This window comes from Anabrus simplex, chromosome 1, assembly GCF_040414725.1.
Source record: "Anabrus simplex isolate iqAnaSimp1 chromosome 1, ASM4041472v1, whole genome shotgun sequence".
NCBI lineage: Eukaryota > Metazoa > Arthropoda > Insecta > Orthoptera > Tettigoniidae > Anabrus > Anabrus simplex.
Genome location: NC_090265.1, coordinates 840,905,217 through 840,929,913, shown reverse-complemented (window position 1 = coordinate 840,929,913; position 24,697 = coordinate 840,905,217). Strand labels below are relative to the sequence as shown.

General features: G+C 38.2%; 1 protein-coding gene across 3 annotated transcripts in view; it reads left to right on the top strand.

Annotated features, from left to right (window-relative positions):
- Positions 1 to 24,697, top strand: part of LOC136857612 (ATP-dependent DNA/RNA helicase DHX36) — a 294,182-nt gene that overhangs the window by 12,218 nt on the left and 257,267 nt on the right. For all 3 annotated transcript variants that reach the window (XM_067136394.2, XM_068225253.1, XM_068225254.1), the window contains exons 3-4: positions 208 to 688; positions 12,906 to 13,098. In XM_067136394.2, the coding sequence (XP_066992495.2) occupies positions 208 to 688; positions 12,906 to 13,098 (674 nt within the window). The remainder of the gene's footprint in view (positions 1 to 207; positions 689 to 12,905; positions 13,099 to 24,697) is intronic.

The following is a 24,697-nucleotide window of genomic DNA, read 5'->3' as shown; positions in this document are numbered from 1 at the left end:
CTGGGAATTTGGGATGTCCACAACACCCCTTCAACTCACATACCATACACAACATCTGCTGTGCATGGGAATCGGTGTGTTATTGTAGTAGAGGATAATGTTGCTTGTTTGCTACATCTTCTCTTGATTTAGTACACAGCAAGTTGTCGTCTGATCCAGGGTATTTTATATTAATGCTTAAAACTTATTTTTGCTTTCTATTTTCAGGATGTGCAGGTGCATCTTGATTCAAACAAACGAGAAGAATTGAGAAGATTGCTATTGAATACTTCTTTTTCAAAGGACACTGAAAAAGATGAAGGGGAATACTCATCCTCAGAATCTTCTTCTGAGGAAGATGACTATGATGAAGATGGTGACAGTCATTTCAGTGAGTCACGTGTGGAGAAGGAGTTCGATAAAAAATATAGTCACATACCTCCCAGTCCTTTTAAGGAGAAATTTAAGTTGAATTTTGTAGGAAATAATAAGGTTGGCAGAGGCCAATTAAAGATCATTCAGAATTCCATATCCAGAGACAGTAAACTGGATTATAACCTAAAAGAAGAACTTGTTAGAATAACTGACAAAAGTGTAAAATATAAGCAGATACTTGAATTCAGGAAGAAGTTGCCTGCGTTTGAAAGACGATTTGAAATACTCCAGCTAATTGAAGAAAACCAAGTGGTGGTGATTAGTGGAGAAACTGGTAAGTTCAGTCATTGCATACTATATTACAGTAGGCCTGGAAAGGCAATGTTTCAAACGAGAAGTGATGTAGTTCATCTGAAGCCTACCAGAGATGTGCATCCCGTTAAGCTAAAATGGGAAATATATAAGAATCTGTTCATATGTATTGTTCAGCAGATGTAAACAGACATTTCAGTAACCTTGTAAATATAAAGCCCATTGGTGCTTTTCAGCGCTCACGTTCACAAGTTTTAACTGTCATTTAATCACATCTAACAAATATTTCACCTTGCCATAGGCTTCAGTTTACACCAGAAGGAATAGAGCTTTCAACTCACCATTGTCATGGTCTTTATTAATTGTATTCACATCTCTTGTTGCAGACCAGAATTTATTTTATTTATTTCCTAGTTTAGTTATAGTTTTCTTTTTTTTAAATCTGTGATTTGATTTTGTTTTAAAACTGAAATTGAGGAAAACAGTTTCAAAACTCAAAAGTCCATCCATGGATAAAATTCACTTTGATATGATTTTGTGGCCTTAATGATGTCTAAGGATGATTGCAGAAAGAATGTTAGAAGTAAATAGGGAAATATATATATGTGTCATTGATTGGGAAAATGCGTTTGATAGAGTGAACTGGTGTATTCTGATGAGGATTCTGAGATATATTGGTGTAGACTGGAAATACAGAAGAATGATAAAAGAGTTGTATAAGAATCAGAACATGATGGTTAGAGTAGATGAACATGAAACAGAAGTGGGTATCGGAAAAGGAGTGACACAGGAATGTTGCATGTCACCGGCTCTGTTCAATATATGTGCCGAAAAACTATTACAGAAGGCCCTGGAAAAAGCAATAGGCATTCTTGTGGCTGGAGAAGCAATAAAGACCATAAAATATGCAGATGATGTGGTGGTATTAGCGGAATCAGAAAAAGATCTGCAATTCATGTTGGAAAATATTGAGAGAGTGGGCAAAGAGTTTGGAATGAAGATCAACATTGGGAAGAGTAAGGTGATGAGAATAGGAAAGGAGGATATTGCTGTTAATATAACATTAGAGGGAAAGAAATTGGAACAAGTAAGGTCATTCAGAAGTTTGTTAACATGGAATGGAAGCCGTACAGAAGAAATAAGAAGCAGAATATCTATGGGAAAAGAAGCTTTCGGAAAGGTGAGAGGGCTTTTGACATCTAAGGCAATCCCTATTGATTTAAGAAAGAGGTTCGCAAAGTGTTTTGTGTGGAGTGTAGTGTCATATGGAGCTGAAACATGGACATTAAGAAAGAAACAAAGTATTTGGAAAGTTTTGAAATATGGTTGTGGAGAAGAATGGAAAAAGTAAAGTGAGAAAAAATGAAGTGCTAAGAAAAGTAGGAGATAAGAGACACCTGATGAAAACGATACGGAAGAGGAAAATATCCTGGTTGGGTCACATACTATGTAGAAATTTTCTTCAACAGAGAGTGATGGAGGGGAAAATAGATGGAAGAAAAGGAAGAGAAAGAAGAAGGTTTGGAATGTTAACATATGTTAAACGAGGGAGAGACCGGGCGAGTTGGCCGTGCGTGTAGAGGCGCGCGGCTGTGAGCTTGCATCCGGGAGATAGTAGGTTCGAATCCCACTATCGGCAGCCCTGAAAATGGTTTTCCGTGGTTTCCCATTTTCACACCAGGCAAATGCTGGGGCTGTACCTTAATTAAGGCCACGGCTGCTTCCTTCCAACTCCTAGGCCTTTCCTATCCCATCGTCGCCATAAGACCTATCTGTGTCGGTGCGACGTAAAGCCCATAGCAAAAAAAAAAAAAAAAAAAAAACGAGGGAGAAGCTATGAACAACTGAAGCAAGATGCTCAGGACAGAGAATAATAGAGGATGTCCAGTTGATACATGTCTCAAGAAAGATTCACAGAAGAAGAAGAATGAAGCTTTGCATCATACTGCAATACACATTTGATTCAAAACAATGTCTTCCCATGCTAAACATAGGCGTTGTGGTCTGGGTTTGGTTCAGAATGCATAGTGTCCACTTGCTTAGCTGGAACAGAGTGCAGTCAGTCCATGAATGAGTTTGCCATGCTTCTGCGAGTCGTAAAGCAGAGCAAGTCAATAATGTATGCTTGTTGCTTATTCATTGGTGTCATCAGAACTATAAAGTAAATAATATGGCAAAATGATGGAGGATGGTGTTTGTACCGGTAGGATTCCTTGAGAATGAGACGAAGTAGATTGAATAAACGTATGGTAGACTGTGAAGCCAGAAAATTTTATAGTGCATTCTTTTGACATTAAAGCAGCTTACCATATACATGACACCATGTAAATAAGCTACTAAAGCAGAGATATGGCAACAACTGGAGGAGCACAGATTTTTTGCAGTTCTATTCAGGTAATGTTGACCAGGTGGATGCAAACAATGATGATAATGCTTGTGCTGACTGGCACGCGTGACTGCCTCAATGAAGAGCATGTATATCAATTGTAGGAGAAAACATACAAGTTACAATGTTAGTAACTAGGGCCCGGATGTTGATGTCATGTCGTAATTTTATTGAGTGGTCAAGTGCAAAGCCCCAATATATACAAAAACTGTTCATGGCACCTCATTTATTTATATATGTATATATATTTAAAGGGTGATTCAGCTAAGTTGTCCACCTCAAATATCTTGTGATTCGTAAAAGATATAGACATTCTGTTTTCAAACTCTTAAATTGTATTAAGGGGCTCATAAAATACTGCCCTATTCCTCTCGATCATCTACGTAATTACCGGGAAACCGGTAGCAACTTTGTTTTTCTAAATGGGAATACCGTATACTAAATTCACCCAATAGAACAATTGAGAATCGAGCAACAAACTCGGTGATACGCTTACTTTGCATATCTGATGAGTACTTTTGGAGATATTAAATGTGTAGGCATTAGACAGAAAGAGATGCACCACTCATCTTGATGTCAGCCACGTAGTTCTCATGCTTGACTCTTGCCTTGTTGATAAATACTCATACCTTGCCATCTCGAGGAGGGCTGCAGAAAAAAAAGTATGATGTAGGCCTTTAGCATTTCAAAGTTACAAAGCTTTTGTTTCACTGCCATTGAATCAGAAAAAGACCAGATAACACAGTGAAATTGTAATAATTTAAGTGCTTTATTGTCCTCATGAATATATACTACATGAGAAGAAATCAACTATTTCAAAATCCAATGAATGACATGATCATTGGGAAGAATTAATGGAAACTTAACGGACAGCATTACTGTTGGGCTCTTTGGCCCTCCTTAAAGCCAACATGTAAGATCGATGTATGTTAGAAACAGGCAGTGGTCGAGTTGAAATAATAATTACTATACTCTTTCAGTACTGGAAAACCTGGGAAAATTGAATTAATTGACAAATTAAAATTTAAAATGAAATAAAACTTGCCCATTTTATAAGGAAAAAGTGACCTTTGCACTCATATTGTGCAACAGCCGCTGCAGTAGTTGTACGCCTGACAATACACCTCTGTTCCATACGCCATGATTTTTGTGAATTGAGGTGCTGTTGTGTAGTTCCAAAGCGTTAGGGCAGTTGTGCCAGAGTCCTGCAGAGAGGCCCACCGTGCAGCACTTCAAACCCACGGGCTCCGGCAGCCCAGCTCCTGCAGTGTCGTTTCTTTCTGATGCGGCCGCTTACTGGCCCATAGCACTGGTTTCATACAGCCCACTGCAGTCCATTGCACTGGGCGGGCTCATTAGAATACCCTTGACTACTTCCCTGCAATAATGCGTGCGCCGTGTACAACGAAATGTACGCTTCTATTCGGATCACTCTCTGTATGAATTCCCGTACGCTAATAACGTATTCCAAAGTAGGCTAATCGCATTTTGAAATCATACGATAGAGATATCTCCTGCACTGTAATAATAATGATAATAATTAAAAACACAAATAGAAACTTTCTTATAAACTAATATTCATCTGCAATTGACATCAAGTTAACTGAAAATGAATCTAAATAACACGAAGCATATTCATAGGACTTTATTTGCGTTTAACTCAAAATAAAATACAAACTGAAGTGACGTACATAATGTCAACAAAAAAATCTAAACATAGCTTTTACTTAGTCTGCGTAGTTTATTGGTCATTGATAATGGTGGTGGATTTTTACTCTGAATGAAAAGAAGAGCATCAACATTGTCTGGGCGTAGAAGAGACCATTGTGCGTTGAGAATGAAGCCCGCTGAACTGAAATTCCTCTCTGAAGCTGAACTTGATGCTTAGATACATAATACTTTCTTAGCAATCTGGTGAAGTTTTGGTTAGTTTTGTCCATTTGTTCTGTAATAGGACGCTATATCTTCTTCCATACCACAATTTTGCTTTAAATATCTTTCTAGATCATCTGTTGGAATAGGGCCATCATCAACGTCTGTCCACAAAGCAAACTTCATTACTTTTTCAGGTTGTGGCATGTTAGATACCCGCAGCTCAGTTCAGACGATGTCACAGAGGTTAGAAATTCAATGCGGCGCATCTCGAATTATGTCACAGCGGCTTGTGCGAAGCTGCCAACTTAGGAAATAGTTACAAGACTAGGCTATAAGAAAAGATTATTGGTCTGGATTGGTTAGGTCTATTGGGCAGAGAGCCACAAAGCCATCAACAGGCCTCTAGCATCTCACACACTTCACAAGGTATGACATGATTAATCACCCTGTGACTAATTAAAACGTATCTCGCACACTGCGCATTTTCTCTTTTTTTTCAATGTAGTTGGCAGCCCTAGCCAGCCTATACCAACACAAAAGATGGTAGCAAATTTGAGTTTTACGCTGTCTACGTTTCAATTCTTCTAAACAAGGATACTTCTAGGGTTTGGTTAGCGGGTCCAGGAGAAGCGTTGGCTTCAGGAGGCTCATAGTGAGGTTGCGCTTGAATAACCTGCGCACAGCACTCCGGGCTACAAGATCCTTGTTCAAGACTAGGAACTCCGAATCGCTCGTACATTCTCACATATCAGGTTGCCGCTATTATATGCTTAGAGTATTGAGTAGTCCCTCTAAATTCAAAAAAACTTTTGCATATATTTTTCTTACGTACTCCATCTAGGCTCTCTTTTGTTTTTTCATTTGTTACTTCATTGTGGTTTTTTTTGGGGGGAATTTTTTAACTTGTGTTATGTAAATTATTTCAACCCCCCTCATTTTCACTGAAGATGGCTCAAATGAGCCGAAACATGTTTGAAATTGTTTACTCCGTCTAATGATGGAATATATGATGTATTGAATTAGGAGGATACACTCATTTTTTCACCTTTGTAAAGTACTCAATGAATGCGGGAAAATTGTGACCAAGGACAAATAATTTTTTGACGATCGATGCGATAAAACGATAGTTCGAGAAACAATAGATGCAGGGAAATTTAACATTGGTTTATATGGAACATTTTTCTGACCGAATAAATTCAACGATGAATACGGGAAAACGACAGTTCTGGGAACGATGCATCAAGCTTCTACTGTATTTTGACTGTATTAGTATTGTTTATTATCCCCCTCCCGTGCTGTCCGTTTTCATTACGTCTCAAGACTATTACGCATGCGCATTTTATTTTTAAAAATTCTGTTTAAGGATATTCTGCATTTCTCTTTTTGAAAGTTGGCAGGTATGCTTTGAAGATCCCTCTTCTCCACAAGGCAGTGGTTTCCTCTTCTAATTTTCCCCAGAGAGGATTGGTTGCCTCATCCACCATCTTCACCATTCTGAAGGTCTCCTTCTCTGCCTAAGATGCTGTTAAGGTCTTTACCTGTAGCCCTGGGCATGGGTTCCACCTTATACCCCGTGAGACTGGGTTCCTGCCTGAACTACTACTTCTCCTTCACACCGGCCTACTGATGTGGAGGATACCCACCCCCACAACGTGGATGCGCCAGACAAGAATTACTCAAGTGAAGTATATCAACGGTGACCCTATCTTCCTTGAGCTAGTGTTGTAGGTACAACATTGTGACTGGTGTAAAACCTTCAATTATTATGTTTAATATATTTTAATTATATTTTATTAAATGGTGAATTATCTTTTATTAAATGTTACATGACTAATACATGGTTTCCTTGTAATTATGTATTATAAAATTTGTATAACCTCAAATACGTATTGTATGTAAGTCTAACCTCAAAATCTATATAGTCGAAAGCGGTAGAAACTCTATAATGTTTGTATATTAGATTTAATCTACTATAATTTGGTATATATGAAGGGTTCTGGAAACTTACTGTAAGGTTTATTATCTAGATAATTGGTAAATGGTAATGAAGGTTCTAGCTGGATTCACTACTGGAGTACTCCATTTGACTAGCTGGTTGATCGATGTTTCGAGTGTGTTCCATTAGAGTGTTGTGAGAACCCTTCCAGAAATCGATAATTCTAGATGGTTGATCGAACAGTATATATATCGAGCCGTCAGTCAGTGAGGTGGTGAGTTCGAGAGACCGTATGTTATAGTGCATGAGTCTGTGTTGTTGATATCTGTACTTGTCAGAATCGACATCAGGGTACTCCGCTATTAAGTGTTGTAGTGTCACTTGCTACTGTGTATAATTGTGTGTTGTGACTTACAGTGTCAATAAAGTAATTTACACAAGGAAGTGAACGTGTTCTCGGTGATATTTATTTCCGTCAAATAAAATTGCACTGCAGAACGATACCGGGGTAAAGATTGTGTATGATGCCACAACCAATGGCTACTGTTACTGTTTACTGTTTATTTTACAAAATAAGAACTGTCGTCTAAAAAACAGCACACGCACAATTGTATGTGTAAGGATTTAATTCACTGCTTACAAAAAAATAAGAAAACAAAAACATTCAGCTCAGTACATGTGAATATACACATGTACTTGATCAAATATTCTATTTTACAGTGTGGAATGATTTTAAACAATTAAAATCTTACACATTACATTTCTCACATAGAGTATGAGTTCTGCTTTCACAGTCCTTTTGGGGGCAGCACCCAGCACTCCCGCATGCATTGCCTGTAGGGAAACCTAACCTGCACAGTTGTGCATATCAACATTAAAAACCTCATGGTATTACGTGCGATGTTGTAAGTTCACAATTTATGTTTGCTAAACAATTTACACACTTCATTGATTACATTTTGATATTCAGTAAAGCTTCTAGATTAATATGAATGCAATAAATAAATACTTACTTTTGGCATTACTCCTTCCTGCCATTTTGCCAATGAACTGTATTTTAAAACTCTTTCTGTCCCCCTGGTGGTCAAGCGCTAAATAAAAACAACTGAAGTACATGCTACGTGTCCTGCACGAGCACTGCAGTCCGGTCTAGCGCCAAGAAAACATCAAATAAACTGACATAAATAAAATACGAACCCATACAATTGTGCGTACACGGTCTGAAAGGATTAACAAACACATTCATGCTACCCTGTTTTCATTTAAGTATTAAAAACCGTTTATGAAATAATATCTGTTGGTTAAGGTACTTCATAGAGTAGTAAGATTAGCATGGAGTGTTGGTAAGGTACCTTCAGATCGGACAAAAGCCATAACTGCACCTATCTATAAGCAACGGTACTGGAAGGATTGCAACAACTATCGAGGTATCTCATTAGGTAATTGAAAAATGTTATGAGAGGAATAGACAGTTGTGTTTATGTTTCGTAGATCTAGAGAAAGCATATAACAGGGTATCGAGGGTAAAGATTTTCGCCATACTGGGGGACTATGGAATTAAGGGTAGATTGTTAAAATCAATCAAGGGCATTTATGTTGACAATTAGGTTGCAGTGAGAATTGATGGTAGAATGAGTTCTTGGTTCAGGGTACTTAAAGGGGTTGGACAAGGCTGTAATCTTTCACCTTTGCTGTTCATGATTTACATGGATCATCTGCTGTAAGGTATAAAGTGGCAGGAAGGGATTCAGTTAGGTGGAAATGTAGTAAGCAGTCTGGCCTATGCTGACGATTGGTCTTGATGGCAGATTGTGCTGAAAGCATGCATTCTAATATCTTGCAGCTTGAAAATAGGTTTGATGAGTATGGTATGAAAATTAGCCTTTCGAAGACTAAATTGATGTCAGTAGGTAAGAAATTTGAGAGAATTGAATGCCAGATTGGTGATACAAAGCTGCAACAGCTAGATAATTTCAAGTATTTCAGTTGCGCATTTTTCCAGGATGGTAATATAGTAAGTGAGATTGAATCAAGGTGGTGTAATGCTAATGCAGTGAGCTTGCAGATTTTGATCAACAGTGTCCTGTAAGAAGGAAGTCAGCTCCCTGACGAAACTATCTTTACATCGGTCTGTTTTCAGACCAACTTTGCTTTACAGGAGCGAAAGCTGGGTGGACTCAGGATATCTTATTCATAAGTTAGAAGTAACGGACGTGAAAGTAGCGAGAATGATTGCTGGTACAAACAGGTGGGAACAATGGCAGGAGGGTACTTGGAATGAGAAGATAAAGGCTAAGTTGGGAATGAACTCAATGGATGAAGCTGTACGCATAAACCGGCTTTGGTGGTGGGGTCATGTGAGGTAAATGGAGGAGGATAGGTTACCTAGGAGAATAATAGGCCCTGTTATGGAGAGTAAGAGAAGTAGAGGGAGACAACAAGACAATGGTTAGACTCAGTTTCTAACAATTTAAAGATAAGAAGTATAGGACTAAATGAGGCCACAGTACTAGTTGCAAATAGAGGATTGTGGCGACATTTAGTAAATTCACAGGGGCTTGCAGACTGAACGCTGAAAGGCATAATGGTCTCTAATGGTAATGTATGTATGTAAGGTACTCTTTGTCTTTGTGGCAGCCTGGAAGTGTTGTAGGAAGATATCTAATATATATAATTAATGTTCATCAGTTTGAGAGAGCTAGCACACTCTATCACAACTAATGTTTGTAGCTTAGTGCAGTATGTTACTTGTGCCATACCTACAAGCTGCCACAACTTCTCGTCAGATGGTAATTTTAAGGCACATTTAAAATATAGTTTTACTGTGTGAAAGTGATATTGTAAATAGGTTTATTGCTGCCCAGTTACTCTATTACTAGTGTGGAGACTCCAATCAGGGTGGCTTTGTGACATGTTGATTGCTGTATTGAAGCATCAGTGACTGTAATAATGTGTGACACTCTTGAGAAAACTGTACCTTTATATCACACGGCAAGATTTTAGAAGATGAAGAGAACATGATGTAGCGAGAAATCTTTTTTTTTTTTTTCCTTCAGTGCCATTTGTTCTGTTCCTTTAACTAAATAATGGTAGCATCAATTCAGTACAATTTTGCCTTTACCCCAACCTGTTGGCTTGTATCATCATATTTACTTGCCTATAACACCCCCTTTTTCTCTCCTAATTTTCAGCTGTAAAATATAAGTGAAAATGTCACATAATATAGGTTTTGTTGGCATAAAAAGTGGAATGGATGTGCAGAAAAAGGAATATCTAGCATATTTAAATCAACACACAATATAGTTATTTAAATCAATACTTTATTTGTGCAAAATGTGGTACTAGCACATTTAAACAGTTTTGTATCAACCCTCCTCCTTCATTACCATAGCTGAACAGTCACACGACTAAATCTTGTGCGACAGCCGTACAGTTTGGAAGCTGGAAGGGCATTGAGAAATCTAGGATAGGAGGAGAATGTAGCTAAGGCCAAGGTCGATGCGCAGGTGGTGCTGAACCGTTGTTTTTACCGTTAGCTGAAATGTTGCACTTGCTGCCTGGTCACTTGAAAGACCTTTGGTGATTATTTTTTCTGCCCCTTGCGATAATAGTTGAAATTTAGGCGAGGAGGTGTGTTTATAGGCGAGTAAATATGGTAAGTTTCTTTGAAGAACAGCCTAGTGCCATTACATAGTTTGGGAATTCGTTATTAGGCAAAAGCATGTTTGGTGCTCGCAACTTTCAGATTAATTTAATATGCAGGAAATTCTGGTGCAGCAACAATACTTCAATTTCAGTAGGGTAATGACAGCATAGTCTTGACTAACTGTGCAGTGGTAAGATTGTTGTTGTTGATGGTATAACATCTCCCTGAAACAATGGTTTTTCGGTGACAAGGATGGGAAAGGTAATGGCCGTGGCCTTAACACATTCAAGCCTGACCTTGACTTGGTTTGCTTAAAACACTTGCATATCCCATGCCTGAGTTTATGTTCTGGATTTCTTTCCTGCATTGTCAGTCCTGTGTATGACCAGAACTCAGGTTTGGGTTACCTCAAACATGTTTACTGGTATTTTCCCTTTGATGCTATTAATTTGTGTCACCATCTGTCGCCTAATTGAAAGTTATAGGGATTCAAGTTCAAGTGTTGGCTTCTATGTGTTAAGGACACAGTCATTGAACCATGGATGTCCTGCATGTCTGGGAGAGGGAAGGAGGGAGCTTTGGAATGTTGATGACTATGGAATAAGACCAGCCATCTGACATATATTCTATATCTTAGCCCTGTGCATGCTCGGGCTGGTGGGATTAGTTGACCAGCTGCTTTTTGTTTTAACTGTCATTGATAAAAAATGCTGAGGGTCTGAAACAGGATTCATCCAGGCTGAAAGTGGTTTTCTGTGGTTTACTACACTTTACAAAGGTGAAAAATGAGAGTACCTCGTAATTCAATACATTATATATTCTGTCATTAGACGGAGTAAACAAATTCAAACATGTTTCGGCTTGTTTGAGCCATCTTCAGTGAAAAATTAGGGGGGTTGAAATAATTTACATAATATAAGTTGAAAAAATGCTAAAAAACATAATGAAGGAGCAAATGAAAAAACAAACAAAAGAGAGCCTAGACGGAAACAAAATTAGCACAAATATACAATATTTACATCAATATGCGGAGCAAACAACAACTTACTGCGACAAAATTCAGTGAAACAGGTGTTAATTTAAAATAATAATTGAAACTAAGAACTGTGTTAACCTAAGAAGAAAAGGAATGAAAAAAACAAATGATGCAGATGGAAATGAACAATAGTAGCACATGGTGAGGTTGTGGGCCTCGTAGTTTACAAAATATTGGTTTAGTAACAATAACAAAACAGGTTGAAATCACTGTCGAGAATCATCCTTGTAGAAACCCGTCACATCAAAGTGGTCAGGAGGGGAGCGGGAGCAAACATTTTTGAGAAACCAAGCCTGATATAACGTGCAGGTGAAAAGCCTGTGACAAGGAAAAAACACCAGTGAAATTTAAAGCTTTAGAAACAGCAGCATTCTCAATATTTCTTCAATCTAGCAGTCCCTTTCTTGATTATTGTTTCATAGTGTTGGGTGATGTCTTGCCTGATTATAAAGGGTCGGAAGGGCCGCGATAGAAAATTGAGAAGCTGTGTTAGGTAGAAGACAGATGCATAGTAAACTGTAAGTGATCTAGTGGAAACCGTCAATGAAGTTCTAATCTGTAATGGAAATAAAATGAGGTTGTGTGAGAAACATGGGGTGATAATAATTTCTGTAGTTTCCTCTAGCAACTCCAGCCAGATAGTAGGTTACTACCTCGTTGATAGGCTATAGCCAGTTCCATCCCATTCCTCATTTTTAGTCATAATTCATTTTAACATATTCAAAATACAGTTGCACTTGGACAAGATGGCGCTAGTGTTTATCACAGTTGGTAGACAACACAGTGGAGGTGAGCAGTGGGAACATCAGTGGACTGAGTTCAGACATGACACGAGCCTCACATTACTGACTGGACAGGATGAATTCTAGGAGAGAATTTGTGAGTGTTTCATATGCAAAAACAGCAGGGTAAATTCAGAATGGATTGTGTGTTAATTATTCAGGGACTAGTGACTTTATGACCAAGACTGGCAATAAAAAACAAAAAAGAATGAAAGGAATCACTGTACCACTAAGGCTTAACCAATTGACTACCTGAGGAGGTTTTAGCCTGTTAGCGCGTTGTACCTGACGAAAGAACCAGGTGATAGAGTGTCGGGGCACAGCCAAGTGCAGTCATATTTTAAACACATAATGCAAGTACACATCAATAGTACACAGGCAATCAGACAAACTTTACATATAACTTATAGGGTGTTAAGTTAAGACAGTTTAGATTTCTTTCACCTGACTGAGCTCCTTGGAAACATTTTCTCTTGCTAAAATTTGTACAGTGATGCAGGTGTACTCGTTGAATTCTTGAAAGACTATTCTTCAGGTTAAAGTATATGCATGATACATAGTTATTTTACTGATTTCAGGCTGCGGAAAGACAACACAAGTGGCCCAGTTTATATTGGATGACTACATTATGAAGAATAAAGGTTCACTTTGCCACGTGGTTTGCACACAGCCAAGGAGAATCAGTGCAATTTCTGTCGCAGAGAGAGTTGCGACTGAAAGAGATGAGCCGTGTGGTAATAGTAGTGTTGGTTACCAAATTCGTTTGGACAAGTGAGTTCTGTAATGCAGCATTACTAAGGCTTGGATAATTGCTTGCATAAATATTTTTATTTAACTTAATATGTTTTACTTATTTACATATTTTTGCTGTTTTTATAAATTAAAAATACATATTCTGGAATATTTATTCATAAGTATATATTTCTTATATTTGGTAGTAAATTCTACTTCTTAGATATCTCCTGCTCACATTTTTGATCCTTGGCAATTCTAGCAATTGGTTTCTCTATTTTGTCAGTGGACCCATGTCTCTTGTATTTTACTTTATGACAGAAATTTTCCGGTCATTTAGGACAGGAGGGGGATGAAGCCATCAGTCTCATTAAGCCTCCTTTGTGCCTCCACTGTTTCATTATTTAACAGGCAATTTTACCTGATATTACAGTCATATAAACTACTACTACTTTGTCTGTGACTTTACAGTTCATTGTAAACCTTGGCCTCTTCAACAATCTTCCTCCATTTATCTCAATCTTTGTATTTCTATACCCCATTTTCCAAAGATCTTCAGTGGCTCCATCCATTTGGTTCTCGGTCGTCCTCGTCCTCTCTGTCCTCCTGGATTTCCATTTAATATCTTTTTAGGTACTTCCTTATCACTCATCCATGCTAGTGGTCTAAACTTAATGATGGTTTTTGTGGACATTGAGAAGGCAGTGTGCCTATAGAGATAATCTGGGAATGCCTTGAAGGTACAGGTGTGCCAATCTTTCTGATTGGTAAAGTCATACCTGCCAACCCTTCCGATTTACCCGGAAACTTTCCGTTTTTTAACTCGTCTTCCGATTTTACAATTTATTTTTAATTATTCCTATTTTTTACCAATATAACCTCCAGTACAGTCAATACTCTTCCCCTAGGAAAAAGGATAAATTCTTATGTGCTTGTGTAATTTTCAAGCGTTTTTATTTAATGCTTTATTTCGCGAGTGTATCGTCCTTTGCCTTCGTGTATCGTGCTTCCTGCTCGCTACAGCAGCATGTGTGCTTTACGGCTGGAGATTCGGGACAGCAATCATCCTACAAGCGAGAGAGGCTAGCGAGCATTAGCGACTCAGTTAATTGGGATGAAAGAATGAGTTTCTTACTGTGTGGTTAGCACACTATTATCATCGTTTCTGTGCGTAATTTCATTGGAATTGTATGCTACGTGTTTTTTTCTAGCGGTTAAGTCGTATGATAATGTATGAGACATACCTATGTGTTTTGTATGTGCTAGTTTCGCGTATTTCACTGCGTTTTTGTTCATGCTTACTTCATAATTTTAATGAGTTGAATGTATTTCAGGGAGTTGTGTCGGTGACAGTTTTTGGTATTTTCTCTTCACGTTATGGCCAAAAAACATAACAAACGTTATCTCCAAGTGTTCAGAGATACCTATAAAATTACATTTCCGTTCATTTTACAGTCTAATAAAGGATATTATGCAAATACCTCGGGAGATAAATTTTATTTCGAGTTATCTACGGGCTTTTAATGAATACATTATGTTTAATGGTACCGGTACTTTAAAATATACAAAGAAACTCTATTTGATGGCATGACTTTAATTATAACCCTTATTATAGTAACTTTTTAGAACACAGGATACGGTGCATACAATAGTGAAATAAGAAACATAGCTCCGTTAACACGTTTGGAAAAAAATCTGTTGATCTCTTCTGTTTGTTGCGGTTAACCTTTCCTCCCTTCACGTTGAAACTTTTCGTCAATACCACGCAGCCGAGTTTCGTAAATGGAGCTTGTCATCTGCGACTTCTGGGCTTGCTTTCGTACGTGTCCGGTAATTAATTGACACCCGAGAAACGTCGAGGCTTTTTCCGATTTGCCGATCACTAGAAGTTCGAATTTTTCGGTTCCCATCATATTAGTTTCCAGCTTCACTGGAACCCTTTTTTACTTGTTAACTGTTCCTCACAAACCGCAAATGCCGTATTGCGCAGTTAATGTTGCACAAAATTCGAGTTACAGAGTATATTTTGCTTGAAGGGAGGAAATGTTTGCTTCGAGAAATCGAGAAATTTGTATAACCGAATTTCGAGAATAGTGAAATAAATACACGTGAAGAATAGGACAAACGACCGGAAAATCTAAGTTAGTTCGAGATACTGAAAATTCGAGTAATGGAGTTTCGAGATATCGAGGTTCGACTGTATTATTATTATTATTATTCGTATGTATGTGTCATAAATGAGAGTGATTAGGTACATTTTCTTGTAACCATTTTAATGTTTTTTTAGTTTAAGATTTTAGATTTAATGATCAAATCACATTGTAACCATAGATATGCATGCCTTTTAACCTGTCCATTTTGTACTTAGACTGTGGCACAAAATATGTGATGAAATCCAGGAATTAAAAAATCTCCCTATTTTTTATTTCTAAATGTTGGCAGCTATGGAAAGTAAAGATGCTCTATCAAAAATGCTTTAGGTGTGTCCATGTAAGAGATGGAAGATCAGACTGATTTGAAACCAACAGAGGAGCCCAGCAGAGAAGTGTCTTGTCACCTTGTCACCCCTTCTATTTATCATTGTCATGGATCAGATCATAAAATTCATCAGAGAACATTGCAAAGAGCTACCACTCGTAATATTTGCAGGTGATGTTCTGATCTGGGGAGTAAATGAAGCAGAAGTACAGGAGAAACTAAATCTTTGGAATGGCAAGTTTAAAGAATATGGTAAATCGAAAACTGTGAAATGACTATCAACAGGAAAGGCATTCAAACATTTTTCTGAAAGGAACTCTGTTACAATCTGTTTCTAAATTCGACTTGGGAGTATCATTTCAAAAAGAAACACAATAAACCAAGAAATACTTAGTAGGACTCAGAAATCTTCACAATTTTATTTTCAAATGAGAACTCTACTCTTGGGATGATAAAATACCCCAGAAAGCAAAATTGACCATATTTCATACCTACTTCATTTCAGTTCTTACCTATGGAGTCAAAATATGTACCCTACATAACAAAGCTAATAGTAAAATCCAGTCAACAAAAATTAAATTCATAAGAACAATGAGTGAAAAGACCAGGAAAGACCAGATTAGAAATGAAGCAAACAGGAAGGAGACCGACATCAAAATACTTGTTACTGTGTTTTTAGGAAGATACAGGCTACAGTGGTTTGGAAATGTTATGAGGATGCACAGAACAAGAACAGCAAGAAATGACTTTAACAGAGAATTGAAAGGGGAGAGACCAGTAGACAGGCCAAGGAATTGATGGATAGACACAGTGAAATCGGAGGTCAGCAAGAAGAATTTCAAGTGGGAGGACATAGAGGAACAGAAACTATACTTTGACAGGAAGAAGTGGCAAGCACTTGTACACCACACCCAGGAAAATGAAGCTGGAAAATGATGATGATGATTATGGTGGTGTGCCAAACTTGTAAGACAGAGACCGACAGTATGGAGTTCTTGTTTCAAGTAATAAGATTGTATCCCAATAGTGTGAAGAGTGTTACTTTGATCCAGTTTGTGCTGTAGATTGGAGATGTTTTTAAAACTGATGGAACTGTATTATTTTGCAACATTTGTGAGAAACCTATAGCTGTAGACGTGCTTTTGCAAGTTACACAACTTATTGTAACAGTAAAACATGTGAAATGTACATTGTTAAATATCTGACACAGCATGTGCTTCCCAAAATGCAAGCTGTGAGATCTGGTCCAGCAAACTGCCAGTTCTCACAAGATGTTTTTCAAGCATTTCTGGCTGCTGATATAGGGAGCGTGCACAGTATTAGTAACTAGAGGTCTGCATTATCTCTGATTTTTACCGGCGAGTACCGCTCGCCTCTCTGGCTCTCGGGAGTATGCGGCCGAGCGTCCTGTGCACCCGGTTGCGGACTACCGATCATCAGTGACTAGCCGAGCGCGCCAAACGCTAGGTCGGTCGCCAGTAACCGGCGGACTCAGTGCTAGCCAGCCAGCGAGCTGCGCTTCGCCGGACTCGGGATCATAGGCCACTACTTTACATTAATCCTCACCTATTTCTTTTACAAATGTCTTTCGTTTTTTACTATAGTTCTATAACCTAAATATTACAATTGTATATGTTATATTTGAAGTGTGTTAATATGTTGCAGACTATTGGATTTTCGTCGTTGAGGTGATCATGTATTCCAATAATTGTAATTTTATGAACTGTAAAGTCTTCATGTAGTATTTTGTTCCGTTCGCTAGATAAACAGGGACACTGTAATAGTGGGCTATGTGTAGCCTATCTCCAGACTCGGCCACATATACACTGTACTAATATCAAATGCAGGATCAACAAGGAATGCAGGATTGTTTTTAGACAAATACTCATCGATTTTCTTTTTACAAGCGTTAATTTATAAACAAATTATGACCTGTAAATAAAGTTATATGTGAATCATAACTATACAATTCGTTTTTCGTCATTGGTGCTGCCTGATGCACAGGATTCATTTGTGTTCCTGGAGCTACTACTACAGCTGGTGGTTTTCACTTCTTCCTGTGAAGTAAATGAAAGTAGAATCATACATTTATAGCGTTTGAGGCATGTTTCCTTTCTTGTGACTACGTGGTATGTTCAGAATACTTACGAAATTGTGATGGATCAATAAGAGATCATCCACCTTGTCCGATTCCAAGCACGATCTTTTGCTGGACAGCAGGTGACCGGCCAAGCTAACATTTCTCTCGCTGGCAGCACTAGTGGCAGGAATGCAGAGTACTCTTCTGGCTACTACCGACAGCCTTGGAAATAACTCCGCATGCGCTTTCCACCACTACAATTTTTTTTTTTTTTTTTTGCTAGTTGCTTTACGTCGCACCGACACAGATAGGTCTTATGGCGACGATGGGATAGGAAAGGGCTAGGAGTGGGAAGGAAGCGGCCGTGGCCTTAATTAAGGTACAGCCCCAGCATTTGCCTGGTGTGAAACTACAAAATGTGTCCTTCGGCACAGCTACAGTTGGATTTGTAGAGCGAAAGGTACCTGTCGATATCATTAGTAGTATTTGTGTGTCCATCTTCGTCGTCCTCATCCGAACTCCAGTCCACCTTGGACTTTTTCATGGGAAGAACTTGGTCACTGTTTGCTTGAATGGGTTCTAAAAATGAACAAAACATCCGTAATGCATTCCTGTCACCTTTAAATATGTATAAAACTTAGGATTACTGTTTATTAAAATGGCACATATTAGCTTGGGCACCATTGTCGCCCGTATTTTGTCGGCCTTTTCTTTAACATGCTGTGATACAGTGGTAGGGTGCGGAAGAACATCTTCTATATTGACTTTGCCATAAGTGGCGCCAACATTGATGAGCTCCTGCGAGTAAATCTTGAAGCCAATCTTACTACAAGTGTTTAACGGTAGCAAATCTATTCCACTCATCGACCAACTTATCAACACCAACTTTCTTTATGCTGCTTGGTACTGCACGTGTTCGGTGGAATTCTGATCCTCAGTTACTTTTGCAGCGCCAAATCATACCTGCTGTGCTTGGCTTGTAAGAAAGTACAGTATCACATGTGGCACACCGCACGAACCCAAAAGAAGCCTGCGTGACAGGATCCACTACAAGTGCAAAGGATTTCCAAGCTTCACTCTTCGCCTCCTCTTCGGACATATCTTTGTTCTTCAGGACTAACGAGACGCTCCTAATTCTCTCCAGAATACTTCTCTTCGTTTCTTGAATGCAGCGTTTACGATCTATACTTGGTTGATCCATAACGCTGTCTGCACTGCTCAAAGGCCAGTCACCAACTGATTTTACGCACGATTTCTAATGCATTCCGCACTGTAGAGCGCGTGGCGGTTTTACTATCACCGACCGGGATTACGATTACGCTCGAGCTCCCGGCAGTGCTCGACAGTTCCACTGATCGCCGAGAGGTGAAGGACGACCGGCCACATGGTCCATCACACGGCCATAGCCTTATCGCAGCGTGGGCTTTTCCCAGCCGTCGAGCAGCGGCACGAAGTGGGCAATGCTCGAGCGGTTGTTTTCTTCAAAATGCAGAGCTCTATTAGTAACAGAGCGCTCTGACGAAGGGTGCTGTTATTACCATCCATGAACTAGGAAAAACAGATATAGATAATTCGCCTTGGACTGAAATGATTAGAGCGGAGTTGAAAACAGAGTCTGTGAATCAGTAGATAAAAGTTTTTGCGAAGAAATGTGCAACAATAGCATCAGTATTGACATAAGAACAAATTTTAATAAACTCATGAACGAGTTGCTTCAACTTCAAGAAGATTCCACAGTGTTCACTTCTTTAGAGTTTGTTTTAAGTGATGATTTTTATACTTCTCATATTATGCTAACAAAAAAAAATACTTGATATAGCATTTAAAACTCAGTTTCAAAGTGAAGGTGATGAATGGCTGAAGGTATAATTTAAATGTATAACATGACTTGTACGACGAATACATGTAACATCTCTCATCTATTCTTGCTGGCGTTTCTGATTTCATTTCTGTGCAATCTATTATAACTCGTGCGTCAGGATAAAATGTTTTAAAAGCCGAGGCAAAGTATTTTGCACGGATAGTTTGCTAGGCAGAAAATAAAATTAGAAGTGCGTTTCTTGACTACTCCAAGAGCAGTAAAAAATATTCGCGCAGCAGTAGTCCGATGTACACCAAATATGACTGCCAAAGCAGCAAAGGTTATACCCAATTTCATTTTCATTAAAAAGAGTAAACAACATCGTTATTTCTTATATTTATAGACACTTTAGAAACAAAGAAAGAAAGTAAAAAATTGAATGTTTTAAATGAAACACTTGTTAAATCCTTCAACTATGCCTCACTTTTTATGCTTTGGTATTCAGGACATCCTCTGCATATGTCCAGGGGGTGTTGGGACCACAAATTTTATCGACCTTCTCCGAAATACTTGGAGGTACTGTGCTTGAGTTGCACTGTGTACCTACATCATTCCCACTAAAAACACCAGTGAATTCGAAAGTCGTTGCTTCAATCTGAAATGCTGCTTGCACCGACTTATGTAGGTTTTCACACTCATTTTTCACAAAAAATGCATGAGTTTCCTGATTAGAAGACGTATGTATATTTGAGCATTTCATTCGTTTACTCGCTCTTTCAAACCGGGATACATCACATTTTCTTTTTGGTTTCTTCTTATAGCTCTCATGAAACACAGATGGTATATATGATGGATGATTTTCAATATTACTTGGCTTTCCTCCAACAAAATGTTCACTGCAAATGACGGAGCATTTGGTGGGTTCCCGTGGAGTTCCATCTGCACTGAAATGCAGGAAAACATTTATTATTATTATTATTATTATTATTATTATTATTATTATTATTATTATTCGTCGTAGTGCACACATGCACATGGAAAGGCATGAATGTAAACATACGAACCTGCTGCAATGCATACTTGAAATGAAATGTACTATTTCAAAGTGTACTTAAATGAATGTGTTCTTGACTTGGCATACCTGGTATGTTTGAAATGTATGATTTACGTCACAAATGAAATAAGGTACTATACTTACTTTATTCTAGGGGCTGCCTGGCCGAGGCGGTAAAGGAGTGCTCGGTTCGCCTGGAAGGACGTGGGTTCGAATCCCCATCAGGAAGTCGTAAAATTTAAGAAATGAGATTTCCACTTCTGGAGGTGCACATGGCCCTGTGAGGATCACTCAGGCTACACCAAAAATGAGTACCAGGTTAATTCCTGGGGGCAAAGGCAGCTGGGCGTAGAACTAACCACTCTACCCCAGGAAGTGCCGTGGTTACGAATATAGGAAGCCTTTACCTTCCACCCCTCCAAGGGCCTTCATGGCCTGTACGGAGATGACTTTGCTTTGCTTTACTTTTTTACTTATTTTATTCTTCCTACAGCCGAAATCCACTTCCTGCATCTGTCCGATCAAATCAAAATCTCTTTATTTGCAAATGAGGTGTCTACCTCGGTGGCAAATGGTACACTAAAATACATTATTGTCAACCACTAAATATTAAATTAACAAGAGAATAAAATTTTCCTATAATACAATATTATATAATTTACGCTAACAATTTTTTCTATTAAACACACAGCTCATCCTTAATAAATTTACATTGTTTACAAAATTCTACTTATAATATCTCCTGTACTACTTACAAATATAGTCAACTGATATACAGTATGTGGAATTACTTCAAATGATACTGTACAACTGGTATAAGATTAAAATTTACATTGCATTTATTTACTTTTTCTTTTCTTTACCCATTCTGGAACCTAAGTAGCATAACGACCTGCTGCGTCTTAACCATAGCCCCTTTTACCACCACTTTTCAGAGTTCCTGAAGGGCCTTCACAGCTACCATAGCGGTCCCAGGGCCCTCGAATTCCCCACTGTACTTCACCCCTACAGGCAGTCCCCTACTTTGGCTGTCCAAACTCCTTAGACCAGGGGATGGAATTAATTTATTCACACACTCTTTTTATTTACATTAACCTGCACTGGTCGAATGCCCTCTAACTTTTCATTTATTTTCTCTGTTGCTGTTTATTCTCTTTTTGAATATCTGTACAGAATTTTGGAAAAGGATCAAACACTTCAATGAAAGTTTTAGTAGGTCTACATAATAAAACCAAAAGAATACCTTTGTCTTTTACTTACCTGAAAGTGACCCTGAGTCGTTCTTTGGGTGATAAGCATTTTCTATAGCTGGTGTCCTGCTTTTCCAGTGTTTCTTGAATTTTAGTCGCAGAATATCGAACCTTTCTGTAGTCATTCGTAAATATTCAAATGCATCCAGATGATTCCATAATTGTTTGTAGAGATGATTAAACACCCCATTCACAGACCTAGACTCATTTAAATCATGTACCGGTACCCAGCAAGAAGGACGACGCAGGTAGAATAGTTTGTACAAACTAGGATTCTCAGTAAGAAGTAATTTTCTTACTAATTTAGACACAGACATTTAAAAGTCATCCTCGTCTTTGTACTGATTCAATCTACCTTGTTCTAGGTCTTCCTCTTGCTCTCGCACTTTGTCTCCCGCATCTGTCTTGGAATTCTATTCTCCGCCAACCTCTTTACATGTCCAAACCACCTTAGTTTATTCTTTTTAATTCTCTCGTTTAGCTTTCCTTTCCCAACTTTCTTCCTAACATATTCATTTCTCACTCTGTCTTTCGTTGTCTTTCCTATCGTACTTCTTAGGAATTTCATCTCACTGGTATGAATTCTACTCTCTTGCCTGCTAATCAAAGTCCAAGTCTCAGCTGTGTAAGTCAGTATGGGAACATGGTACATTTTGTACATTATCTCTCTACGTTTCCTTGGCATTTTTTAAGTTACACAAAAATGGAATTTTTTTTGCCACAGTTCACTGGAGCATTGTCAGTGCCAAATGCCCTTATCCAATTCAAGTGAAAGCCATTAGCTTCCGAAATATTTTTCACTGCACAGAAAATGTCTTCATGAGTCTGTTTGGAATCTTCATAAAAGTCAAGGAGTACCTGATGAATTCCATGTTTCACATCAAAATATTGCACTGCATGTGGGAAAGTTTTAATATTGCCTGAATTTGATACGTCAGGGGACACTAAAAAATAGAACGCTTCATGAAGTTCTACAGCAACATCTTCACTAAATGGATCAAGAACATTTTGAAAAAGAGATGTTGCCTTGATTCTACCATAGAATTTTTTTTGCTGCTACCTTACTGTCAGCAAACATTGAATGGTTCAGTTTCATTTGGCAATCCAACAAGTTGTAACTTTGGCTGTGTTTTATGCTGTGATAGACAACATCCTCTCCTGACGTCTGTTTTATCACTAGGAAAGTAAGTCATAGTTTGATTTTTACACTGTTGCAATACTGACAAGACGTATTTTTGTGATTGACTACAGCTTCTTTGTGCTCACATTTTACGGAAAATGTGACGGCAAAAATTACGCATTTTGCTGTCAATTCATTTTCCCTTCACAATCCATTTGGCAAAGTTCTTGTCTTCCAACCAGTCTTTCTTGAAAGTGGTGTACCATTTTTCTTTTTTCTGTGTCAGTGTATGAGGTATCTGCTTTGTAGACAGCAGAACTTCAGAGTGTCCAATCTTGACAGAGTGAAGGAGTTTGAAATATATGACGATGCCATTGTGGTCACACGTCCAAGAAAAGGTAGGATTTAACTGCTTTCACAAACCTTTTTGGATGACTTAATGAGGATGAAGTCTGTCTCGTTCCTGACATATGACCTTTGCAGTTCGCGGGGGACATCCGTATATACAAGCACTTGGGTTGTAGTGTGAAGACAATATTGATGACAGAGAGCTGTTGTTCTCAAGAAAACTGTATCAGACAATCTCCTCTGGTATTTCTTTCACCAAGACCGTATTGTTGTATTGTCCAACAATGTTATTCTCCACACCAAAACCTATCTTTTTGTTGAAGTCACAAAAGGCCACTGTTATTCCCCCTTTCCTTGTAAGGGCCATTGCCTTTTCTAAAGTGGAATAAAATTCCTCAACCAATTTGTCTTGTGTATCTTGTGTTGGAGCATAAACCTGGACAGTCTTCATGGCATGATTTGAAGTTAGCAGTTCAAGAAGTATGACTCGATCTCTACTCCAAAGTGCTTGAATCTTATGAAATTTAAATCTATAAAAGATCCTTTTATTCTCAAATGTTTAATTGCATTGTACAGTGAATGGAAATATCTTGCTTGTTGTTTAAAGGGGCCTAACATCTAAGACCATCGGCCCGAATGTAAATATCAACTGTATCAATAATAAGACATCTGTAAGCAATTCATGCTACTTTTTGTTCCCTCTTTCCCTGTTAACCAACATTCCTGCTAATCAACATTCTTCCAGTCCATTTACGTTGGATAAGCATGACTCTACTGTAATAGTTTAGATTGGTAAGAATGTAATCATTGATCTAAGTTTAATTAATCAGTATGGCTGAACTTGACTTCCTTTTTTTTCTATTATAATGATGCCAGTCAGGTAATTGAAATGCACACCTTTATAAAAATGAGATGTTCTTTTGATCAACACAGAAGTTGTTGATCAAAAGATGTATGCTCTGAAGCAGCATTTAAATTCAGCAAAACATGTCTAATTAGTATTTAATAGTATTGATTGACAGTAAAAACATTACTCTTCTCTAAGAGTAATACAGTATGGTCAAACATGACTCCCCCCTCCATAATGTCCTATTGGATAGTTTGTGTATGTAGTCACTCTTTTCATATATTGAATATGTATCATTTGATGGTTTGTATTGTGGGTACATGAAGGAAATGTAAAAGAGTGAGAGAGAGGGAAAGGAAGAAAGAATGAAAGTAAGCGTGGGTGAGATCAATTCATTATACATATTTTAAATAATATGTAAATTATCATCATCCTGTACTAGAGGCAATGCCTTGTCGCTGTAGCCACACCTGACGATCTTCTGCTAGCCTCTTTGTGTTGCTATACGAACCACATGCCAGTTCACTGATACAGTTCCTGATGTATGATATCCTTGGCCGTCCCCTGGGTCTCTTTTCCAGTTCTTTACCTTCAGTGATGGTTTAGAGAAGAGTCATGTCTCAGTATGTGTCCAAGGAACTTTGTTTTCATCTTTATTGT